This window comes from Eufriesea mexicana, unplaced genomic scaffold, assembly GCF_001483705.2.
Source record: "Eufriesea mexicana isolate 0111107269 unplaced genomic scaffold, ASM148370v2 scaffold4744748132, whole genome shotgun sequence".
NCBI lineage: Eukaryota > Metazoa > Arthropoda > Insecta > Hymenoptera > Apidae > Eufriesea > Eufriesea mexicana.
In genome coordinates, this window is record NW_016907911.1 from 203,960 (window position 1) to 215,026 (window position 11,067).

At 44.3% G+C, this 11,067-nt stretch overlaps 2 protein-coding genes across 2 annotated transcripts; one reads left to right on the plus strand and one right to left on the minus strand.

The window, feature by feature from the left end:
• The first annotated feature begins 854 nt into the window (after positions 1-854).
• mRpL2 (mitochondrial ribosomal protein L2) lies at positions 855-2,061 on the plus strand. Its single transcript, XM_017912246.1, has 2 exons — positions 855-1,093; positions 1,364-2,061. Exons 1-2 carry the CDS (start codon positions 859-861, stop codon positions 2,059-2,061), a joined length of 933 nt encoding a protein of 310 aa, XP_017767735.1. The 5' UTR covers positions 855-858.
• A 45-nt stretch (positions 2,062-2,106) lies between these two features.
• On the minus strand, positions 2,107-4,256 carry Sfxn1-3 (Sideroflexin-1-3). The gene is made up of 4 exons (XM_017896728.1): positions 3,752-4,256; positions 3,447-3,623; positions 2,679-3,076; positions 2,107-2,570 (listed from the first exon to the last, which is right to left on the minus strand). The coding sequence occupies exons 1-4, from the start codon at positions 3,934-3,936 to the stop codon at positions 2,326-2,328; spliced, it is 1,005 nt and encodes a 334-aa protein (XP_017752217.1). The 5' UTR covers positions 3,937-4,256; the 3' UTR covers positions 2,107-2,325.
• Between the last annotated feature and the right edge of the window lie 6,811 nt (positions 4,257-11,067).

An 11,067-nucleotide genomic window follows, 5' to 3' on the forward strand; every position in this document is an offset into this window, starting at 1 on the left:
TTATTATTTCAAAAAGCCCGCCAAACGAGGTACGATTAAACCGGAGAATTATTCAGACGCGATTACGCGTGTTTCGACATAGTTTCCCGTTCGATCGTCCCAGTCCCGTGGACTCGCATCGTGTAAATGGCGTTGCGATTTTTTAAAAAGGTTACGATCGCCTGTTTTCGATGTATCGCAGCTACAGGGGGGGCCGCGAGGGCGCGCTCGCGTTGTTCCCGCGTTTTATACGCGTATCGTTATTTAACGGCTCGCCACTCGCACTTTTTCCCGTGTACGGGAGAGATTTAACGTGCACCGACGATAATGCATTTTATATTTATGCACCGGTGAAAATTTAGCATGAAACGACGATGCATTGCTCGTCAGCACGGAAAATCATTTATTGATTTCCAATAACGGTGTTTTATCTTTCGTATAAATATAATGGCCCCGGTAACGTACCTGATGAATCCGACACGCCCTATTTTTCATCGTCCGATGTTTGTTAACAGCTCTCTATTCCGTGGGCGATCGTCGATTGCGTCGCGATTTATTCCGAACACGTTTTCCGAAGGTTATTTTCCTTACGTACACGAATCGATCACCAACTATGGCATTTGAATCAACGATTATCGTATCTATTGCGTAGCTTCAACATTCCGAACACTCCCGAACACTGTGGACCGTACCGACTCGACATGACCGATGTAAATGTAAAATTCAAAACTGAAACGAAACGGAACGTTATCGCGCTCGAACTGTCAATTACGAATCGAGATTCGTTGGCAGTATTCCTGGTGACATCTGGCGTCGACCGCTTGATTCAAACGAGTTCTCGAGGCGAGTTGATGGCGCTGTCGTCGCCACTTTATCGGAATGGCCGCCATGTCGTTGATTAGTCGTGTTTTCACAAAACGCTTCGCTGAAGTTTGTTACAAAGCTACCCCGGTGTCGTGTCAGCTACAGCAAAAGAGATGTCAATGGAATCTTGTAAAAGTCCCGAAACCTGGAGTTAAAGGGAAGAGCTTCCGGAGAATTGTTCACTTCAAAGACGAGTACACGGTTGAGCCTTTACAGGTTACGAATTTAGGAGGCAGAGATCCAGTTACAGGTGCGTGTTTTATTTAAATTCAAATAACTTATTCTCACCCATGCTCTATTTTCTTAAAACGTGTAATCGGATGATATCGTTCTTGATCGAATAACCGAATGTGGTATATTAGTTTTCGGCGTGTGCACTTGCGAGATACGTATTGATTCTCCGTCGACAGTAAAGCCTACGGTCGGTAAAGAAATTTCCTGCTAGGGCGGGAATTTCAATTAGCGTATAACGCAGTTAACATAAAATTCTTTGTACGTAATGATACTTATCAATAAACAGGAAGACTGGTAGCAAAGGGTATCGGCGGAGGTATCAAGCATAAATATCACTGGATTAAATGGACCAGAGATGGGCCTACCGATATTAACGTGCCTCCGAAGGAAAGCAAAGTTCTACACATATTAAAAGATGGCTGTAGGACAGCTAACATAGCTCTGGTCGGATCTGGCGATGAATTGTATTACATTCTGGCTACGGAAAATATGAAAGCTGGAGATATAATTCGCACCCATCGAGGCATTCCTCCAAATACCGTGAGAGCTGCTGAGGGCGACGCTTATCCATTAGGCGCATTACCCAGAGGAACGATAGTCCATTGCGTAGAAAAGTATCCAGGTCTGGGAGGTTTTCTTATTCACTCTGCTGGGACATGTGGCATAATACTGAGGAACGATAGCGACGATCGTGTGATCGTTAAAATGCCAAGTAAAAAGGAATTCAGTATACACGCGAGCTGTATGGCGACTGTCGGTAGATTATCGAACATCGAGCATGGTTCGACACCTATTGGTAGCGCGCAGAAGAACAGGGAGCTAGGAAATCGACCGAGGAGCGGTTTATGGCAGAGGAAAACGGGTCGATCTGGTCGGAAACTGAAACCAGTAAAATCTGCGGTGATCAATGCAGAAACAAAGCACGCATTTAAGATGGAGAAATATGAATTAAATATAAAGAAACTGAATTTAATCGAAGAGTAAATTGTATCCAATAAATGTTACTTTATTATATTAATTTATTGTCTTCGTTGCTTGTCTTCGGTGGCTTTCGGTGGTTGTAACAAATAGTAATATCTGTAAGTAGAACTGTGTAACGTGCTTGTATCTGTCCTTCGATTCTAATAGAACCGTCTTTGAGTCATTAACGAAGTTATCTGTAGAAATATCACACTCGGAACTTGTTTTACTCCAGATCTGTTTCAATTGCGTACGTTTCCTTAGACAGCATTTCAACTAGCGATTTGTTCAAAGACCTTTGTTATAGTACACTGTTCGAAGACTAGCATCTTTAGAGAGTACTTGCTCCTGTACTTCTGGCTCCAGCTCGGTCACCGAAATTGGTACTCGTTGCACGAACAGAGCGCAACAGAGCGGAGTGGCGAATGTTAAGCAAACACCGCAGAGTAGAACTTGAAGAGGCACTACCGTCCATTTCGCATTACGCAGCAGTTGTCGTCTGTCTATGAAGTTCATCACTATGGGCGCGAGTACTGAAACAGACACGAAATTCGTCAGCATTGTCTCGCTACGAGTACCGTTCATCGAGTTATTTCGAAATCGAACGAACAAAGACAGTTGGAACAAATTCCAATGCTTACTCATGCTCGGCGAAGCCATAAGAATACGAGACAGAGTCACTGCAGCGATAGCCTTTCTAGCTGCACGCTTGCTATTGCCAACTTTCGCCCCGTCTTCGGTCTGCAGTTCTATACCGTTCTGCAGCTCGGACATCCTCATGAAGGGGATGTTCACGCAGTTGGCAGCTGCTACAGCTGCGAACGGGACTAATCGACCTACCAAGGGTGGAGCACTTCGGAAAAAAAAGAAGAGCCGATTCAAGCCGAGTGCTGTCACCACAGCACCCCCAGTCGCAATTACGTAACTTTGGAAAATCGTGCTCATGGGAATCGGACTGGAACCGCTACGATTCGTGTAGTTGACGATCGCGTTGAACGATTGATTTATCCATTGCCACGTTATCACGTTCGCCGTTGTTCTATGGGAATACAAAGAAAATACATTTCAACGAGTTCGAAGATGGTCCGAAAATTCGCGTTCTACTCGTTATCGTGCTTCACGTGTCGCCACGTTGCCGACGTACATCTGTTATGTCTAGCTACTATCGGAGAGATAATTGAATTCTACTCGGCATACCGATCGATTTCTCGCTCTCGCTTTTACCAATTCGAGCGGAAACGTGACTGCCGCTAGGCATCGCGATTAGGTTTCGCAACTGATTCGAAATTACACGGGGTGAAAGGTCTAAACCGCGTTTATCAGCCGCGGTTCAGTGTCGCCTGGCGATAAAGCGTGCCCGTTTCCTTGATCCAATTTATCTTCCGTGGATTAACGTCAGCAGTACGCACTTGTAAAACGTCAACATACAGCCGGTGATCATCATGTTCATCGGGACTTGTGCGCTCATGCGACCTATCACCAGCATCTTCTCTCCCGTGTCCGGATGGAATGCGCTGTCGTAAAGATATTTGCATTCCCACAGCTCTTCTTCCGTGACCTTCAATTGCGCCAGGCTATCCCCCTTTCTACATCGACATACACGCACAGTCGTTAGGCCAATGACACGTAAACAGTCACTCTTAGCATACACCGCGATGTACGACAATAATGTCACGCTTACCAGCGTTTCACCGACGTCGTAAATATTAACTACCTGTACTTCGTGACCACGTCTCGGGCATGTTCCAGCCGCTTGCTGCCAACGAATAGATTCCAAGGATTCGTGACCGAGAGGAAGTGCATCGCCCTACCCTTAAACGTGCTCTGATCCCAATATGGCTTCTCGATGTCGATTCTTCGCTCCTCGGCCAGCGAGCCGTTCTCCTTGCCCGTCGACATCTTGCGAGTCCTTTGTGCTCCTGAAACTCGATCCTTCTCCTACCCACGATTCTCACCTGCTCGTCTCCGACTCTTCCGTGACCACGCACCCCACCACGCGGCCCTACCGGTTTCGCAGAGGCTGCGGCAGACTCGTCGAGTGCTCGCTCCTGTCAGCCAGGGATGATTCCTCTCGGCTTGGTCCTCGCGAGAGGACGCTCACACGCCAGCGATATCGCGTCTCGCGCCGGCAACTGAACGATCCCAGCGTTCGACGCGATAGCGTCTCGACCAAGCCTCGACGCCTTGCCCCGCGCGACCTTTCGATCCGTTCCTCTGCGGCTTCGCTTCTCACCCCTATTGTCTTCCTATCGATAACATGCACGCCTGCGCAACCACCGCCCATCGCTCGCAGTTTCTCTCTCCCGCCAATAGATGGGAGCACCGTGACCTCCAATTTCGAATTTCGAATTTCGAATTTCGAATTTTATCCTCGACGAGAAATTTTGTTAGGGTAAGGATTGCTAGGGTAGTACGGGTAGTGGTATTCTTATAGGTTAGGTCGTGTGGAGTGTGTTTTGGTATTCGTGGTGCGATGGTTGGTAAGTTTTTAGAAGCGGAGATATCAAAGGGTAGGAATTTTTAGGTTCAGCTTCTTCAACCCTCCACTAGATGGGGTTACTATGCTCTCTTAAGAGTAGTTTCGAATTTAGAGGAGCATCTGTCGATTTTGTTTCGCTTTATTTGAGTAAATGACAGGTGTGTTTGATATGTGCTGCCTTATTCGACAAGTGTTACTTCCTGGCTACTCTCTTCGCGAGGATAATAAAAATACTCGAGGAAAGACCGTGTAATTAGAATCCATATCTGAGCTCGGGGTAGGAATTATCGAATGAAAAATTGCGCGGTACAGATAAATTTGTATAAATTAAAATCGTTTAGTGCTCCAGCCAGTGAGCGACAGAGCCTGTTTCTGTTTACACGCGGGTACAAACCTGGACGCGGACTTCGCCTTCTTAGAAATTGTCTTATTAACAAGGTTATTACCGATTACAAGTTTCTGGCTGTATTACAATTAACCGGGGAACTTTCTAAATGTCGATCCGGCTCGGGCAGTGGCAGTGTCCATTGAAAATTCACGCGTTCCGTGAAATCGCGTAACGACCAGCCCATATAATCGTCGACCCCGAATACCAGCGCCATTTTTTATTTTTCTAGACATTGATTAATACGCACCTTGTCAGTGTTTTATTCGCGAACGATTATTTATGAGGCTTATGATTTCCAGACTGATTCACTGATACGCTTGATCGATGAACGACGATCGAGTAGCAGTTAAAGGAGACATTGTTACATTTCATTCCACTCGGAGACAGAATGACATCGTTTATCTCGATTCTTTCGCAAATAAAATATGGAAATGTTAAAGGGGTTATAACGCAAAGGAATAGTAGTCAGTGGAAACGCTGGAAGAACTGTATAGATCTTTATTGAACGGACGAAAGGTTAGAACTGGCCTGTTTAGGGCTACACAAGTCACAGGACGTGTCCAGAAAATAGGAGATAAAAGACAAAACGCAGGAGAGGGGATCGCCTCCACATGGCTAGGATGTAGAGTATACTATACTGCTTAGTTTTGACTACAATAAGAAAGAATAATAGGAACATTAAACTCGGGAAATTAATTTAACGCGGGAAAAGAACACCGAAATAACGTAATTATAACACACGGAAATACAATCTCTCTAATTCGACTCTCTTCAACATTGAACTACTCACGTCCATGCCGGTTACAGTCTGTTTCTACGAGGATTCTTCAACGCTTCTTCGCTAAGGACTCTGCCTGTGTTGCAGAGGGTCCTGTTTTTATGTTTTTCGCAAAGCTCCATGTCGGGCTTTTGTCAATCGCTAATTGGCTGATACGGTTCAGCCCATTACCGATTTGCTGCCATAAGAAGCACGCCATTTTCCGGATTCGCGACGATTAGGATTTTTGTGACCCGCGTTTCACCTTCCTGTAAAGACTACGCAACTTATGAGGGGAGTGCAAGTCCTTCGGGTCATAGATTTAATCATAAATATCTCGAAAACTATCGAGTAGTTGCCCTTATAATGTTATATTTTCTTTCACTGGGTGCCTAAATCTACAACCCTGCAAAGCTTCAACTAAATTAGTGACCCGAAGGACTTGCACTCTCCTTCTTAGCTTTGCTACCCTTCCAAAGTAGCCTTTCATAACGGTAACTTTTTCCATTTGCTTCTAGAAAATGTCACGCATAGGCCATCGATCGGTTTATAATTTCTTTTTCCAAAAATAGTATCCTACATAGTATATACATAGTATAGATATAGTATCCTAGATATACAGGGCCGGCGCGAGACAGGTTCAGCTCGTTCACCGGAACCCGGCCCCACGGTCTACGAAAACTCATCAGACATTTTGCAGGACCCCTGTATAGTAGATTGAATATTCAGGTATATGTAGAAAATACAATCGCATAATCCATTAATCGATTATGGATTAATCGGATATGGTACAGCTTGCTGTACACTGACACGAATGCAAGATTTTCTCTTCCATCTTTGCATTGAAATATTTCGTTGCAGCGTGTTCTAAACGTTGACATTAAAGGTTGATACGACTGCTTAGGTGTTAAGGAATCACCCAATTAGAAAACACCGATTTTGATTAACATTTCAGAGAATGATGGTAACATGTCGTTTACCGATACCATATCGGATTTTACCCTTTGCGCTCGACGATTTTTTGGCTGAAGAAGGATACGAGTTGAAAAATTTTCTGCTATAAGGTTGATGATATTCGTTGAGCAGTAAATAAGAAATCGTATAACAATTAACACGTAGAATTATTTAATTTCGGTATCTCGCACGCTGTTGCATTATTTTTAATTTTATATATAAATTAATATCAAGCTTCGAAATTTTATCAAATGGCGACTGAAGGACTCCTCTAGAGAGTGCAAAGGGTTAAACGTGTATTCTGGCTTCGCAAAATTTTGGAACCCTGGCTCCGCGAAATTCTTGGAACCTTGGCTCCGTAACATTTTGGAACCCTGGCTTCGCGAAATTCTTGGAACCCTGGCTCCACAAAATTTTGGAACCCTGGCTTCGCGAAATTTTTGGAACCCTGGCTTCGTAAAATTTTGGAACCCTGGCTCCGTAAAATTTTGGAACCCTGGCTCCGCGAAATTCTTGGATCCCTGGCTCCACGAAATTCTTGGAACCCTGGCTCTGTAAAATTTTGGAACCCTGGCTCCGCAGAATTTTGGAACCCTGGCTCCGCGAAATTTTTGGAACCCTCTCTTCGCAAAATTTTGGAACCCTGGCTCGGAAAAATTTTAGAATCCTGGCTCCGCAGAATTTTTGGAACCCTGGCCCCGCGAAAAGTCACGTCGCCCCTGTAGATGTAGATAAAGAAGTGCCAAGATGATGGCTAGATACCGTAATAACTTTAAGTCTCGCGTGTTACCTGGATAAGGTATCTCGTAAAGGATGTTTCATCGGAGATACTGCTGCCACTGTTCGGCCAGAAGGAGCACGTTCGTCGCATCGTTCGAGTCGTACGTTTCGTACTGCAGTTTGCCGAGACGAAACGAGGTCGTTAGCGACACTGGATGTCAGTTAGGTCAAGTGCAGTTGTTTGAGATTTCGAAGCGAACGTTTTACTAGCTTCGATTAGCTCCGCACGTATCGACACTCGATCGCTGTTTGCCTGGCAGGCAGCTCGTGGCGAACTGTCTGTTCACACTGTGGCCCAGTTGTTCAACGATGTTGGAACGTTCAAATGAAACCGAAAACGAAAGGCACGACGAAAGCGCACGCTGGAATCCTACTGTGCTTCATTACGCGTGATTATGAACGTGTATTTGCGCCGATCGCGTCGCTAGTGGCTGTTAATTTACACCGGTGAAATTATCGCTGGTTCCGAAGACGACACTAGCCACTTACGCGATTTTCCATTCGGGTTCCTTATCGGGAGTTGAAAATTCCGACGATACCGCTTCCATTTCTCGAAACGGTTTCACGGAACAGTTATTTTTAGAGGTTTTATAGAAAATTCGACGAAGAGATTCGTTTCAGCTACGCTTCTAGCAACGTTCGAAGCACGATTTTTGTATTTATCTCATTTCTGTCCTGTATTCCTAACGGATATGCTATCTGTGTAATAGGCATGTCCACGCATATTTCTACAATTGTCCTATTTCGATTTATCTGATAGTTTTACGAGTTCATTGTATTTCGCCACGTTTCGCAAAATTAATAATAATTGAATTATCAAATATCGCAATAAAAATACCGTGTAATAGTCATGTCTACGCGTACTTTTACACTTATCCTATTTCGATTTATTTGATATTTTTACGACCTTATTGTTTTTCCTCGCGTTTCGTAAAATTAATAATTATCTAATTATTAAATATCCCAATAAAAATTCTAATTCCATTGTTCGACGATAATTCATACCGTAAAATAATTTTGGGTTTGTTTTCTCGACGTAGAAAATGGTCAATTAATCGCTGAAGGCTATAATAAATTCGTTTCCTGTTACCAAAACGATGAGGAGGAACCATCATACTTTCTAGAACAGCTACAAACAGAAAACGTGGTAGCAATAGTTTTTGAACCATTCGCGAGATAATAATTAAAACAGTTTTTTTTAACCTTGTTTAGAAAATACTCGTACAGGCAGGAATCAGTTCCGCGACCGTTCCAACCCCTGTTTACCGTGACCCGGTGAACAAGACGAGATAGAGGCATAACCATCGCTTATCCGCTCGGATAATTACGATCCGATGAGAACGTGATTGGTGGCTTTTAAATAATCCTCAGAATTTTATAACGGTTTGGTTTTTATCGAAAATCAAGGTATTCAGGCCATGAAAATTTCGCGCGTCCACACGTGTCGCCATGGACGGGGAAGACCGATCAGTTTCTCCGCGTTTACGAGCACTTTTTCGCGGGGATGTTTCGTGGTTCACCTAGTGACATAATTCCGTGGCAGTTGGCAGCGAGCAGGGAAGAAAATCGACCAGGCTGTTATCCTTCTTGTCGAGAGGTCGATAATTATCGAGGATCGATACTTTCACCGGAATCGATCTGCCAGCAATTCTCGCGCTGATCGGCGTTCCAGCGAATCCTTGCACGGCTAATTGCATACCATCTTAGGTCTAGCAGCTATCCCTGGCTACTGGCTAAATAGAGGCCAACGAAAGGTGGACGATAAGCGAACCGTAAACACGGCCTGACATGACGGACCTTCTCTCTTTCCTTTTCACGATCTGCGCCAGCGTTTTCTAGCCATCGGGACAATAAAATTATTCCAAGCAAATTATGCAAAGCAGGGCCCAGGAAATTACGCCGCCAGGAAACCTAGAAATTTTATTGTCCCGCGGATTTTTTCCCCGCGTCTCGTTTCTTGATTCGAAATCTCCGCTCCGTCCCGTGAAATGTAGCCCACTTCGCTGGACATCAATTTTTATGTCATTTCCAAGAAACCGTCGTTTTTCGCTATTATTTCCTTCCAAAGGCGCGTTATGCCTTCGTTAATGCGTCGTTCATAGAAAAACTTGTCCACTGAAAAAGTAGCCCCGCGTACCTATGTTATAACCAGGATCGGAATGCCAGATACGTCTCTATCCGGGACATATCCAGCAGATAATTGACTCGTTATCGATGCTACCCACGTCGTAAATACGCGTGTCGGAATAAAAGCAATATTACTTTCATGTCGAAGCGAAGAAACGATTTACGCTCGCTACCGATACTTTCTCGCGCCATTATCTCGGTCTATCCTTAATCGATTGGTTCAACTTTGATATCTCTTTCACATGCCAAAGCCTTGTATTATTCCGTGATTTTTCCTCGGAATTATCGTTCGATAAGTTCCTTACAACTTCCCGTTTTCGAGCCTCTTTGGAATTGCACGTATATGGCCACCCATAGCGGCCATTAACATTTTCATTACACTCGCCAAATGTGTAATCTTCGCTATAATCCCCGTACCTTGTTTACATCTATTTTTCATCTACGTTCACCTATATTACTATTTATCTTCTCATTTTGCTCAACTTCCTCGCACTTTTCCCTTTGCTTACATTCTCGCTCCGCTAACTTACCGATAGCCTCGTGCTAATATATTTGTCCGCGTGTGAATGATCTCGGACTCCTAAACGGAAAATCACGTATGCTCGTGTGCATGTGGCACCGATCGCGTTTAATCGGCCGAAAACTTTCAACTTCAATTAACGTCCCGTGTATCGGCCTTTCGTTCTCCGATTTTCGAAAGATGGCCGCTAATTAGTAAATACGACCCCTTTACCCTGGTGACCCATAAATGATTATAATTTCATATTTCTTTTCCTTCGTTTCTCAATCATCGGCAGGACCGATTTGAACCGGTCAAACAATCGGTCTCTGGCGATCGAAGACTTCTTCTTTCTTTTTCGTCGTTGACGAACATTTGTCCCCTTTCCGGCCATCGACGACGCGGATCTAAATTGGGAATCGGTTGCAGCGAGATTATCGATTCATATCCTGTCGATGGTTACGAGAACTGGGTCAACGAATGATCAGGGTAAGCAGGTTACGTTGTGGATCGTGGCGTGTCCGAGGATTCCGCCTTCCGGGCACCGGTACCCGGTTTCATCGGCTCGATGCTGAAGCCGCGAAGGTACTTCTGCGTGTACTTTTTGGTACTGATCGAGATCGCGAGTGAAAGGTGGTCGACATTTCGGTGGATTCTTCAGGCCTTTCCAACCATTGGCCTCTTGGTCCTGCTACAGGGGGGTACCAAAAAATGCTACTTACCGAGAGAGGCGTTAACGTTAAACGGACTTGGCATCTTGGACGGACTTTGATTTTTCGTTCTGCCTTCGTTCCCTTCTCGCAGTGTTACATCTATCGCGAGGTTTACGTGGTTTGAATTATAAATGAGTAAATAATCATGGCAAAATTTTCTGTTACAAAATCGACGACGTTCTTTTCTTATGCAATACCATAAGAGGGAGTAATATCTATATATTTATATTTCGTGTATTATTAGATGATTTTAAATGTAATATAGACCATCGATCTTCATATTCTTACTAGACGAGGATTAAACGCTGCCTCTCCTGTGTAATTACAATAATT

Coding starts and splice junctions, on each gene's coding strand:
- Sfxn1-3 (XM_017896728.1), bottom strand. CDS start 3,936: ATGTCGACGGGCAAGGAGAACGGCTCGCTGGCCGAGGAGCGAAGAATC. Junction 3,624..3,751: donor GACGTGGTCACGAAGTACAG/GTAGTTAATATT, acceptor ATGTCGATGTAG/AAAGGGGGATAGCCTGGCGC. Junction 3,077..3,446: donor TGTATGTTGACGTTTTACAA/GTGCGTACTGCT, acceptor GTATTCCCATAG/AACAACGGCGAACGTGATAA.
- mRpL2 (XM_017912246.1), top strand. CDS start 859: ATGGCCGCCATGTCGTTGATTAGTCGTGTTTTCACAAAACGCTTCGCT. Junction 1,094..1,363: donor AGGCAGAGATCCAGTTACAG/GTGCGTGTTTTA, acceptor ATCAATAAACAG/GAAGACTGGTAGCAAAGGGT.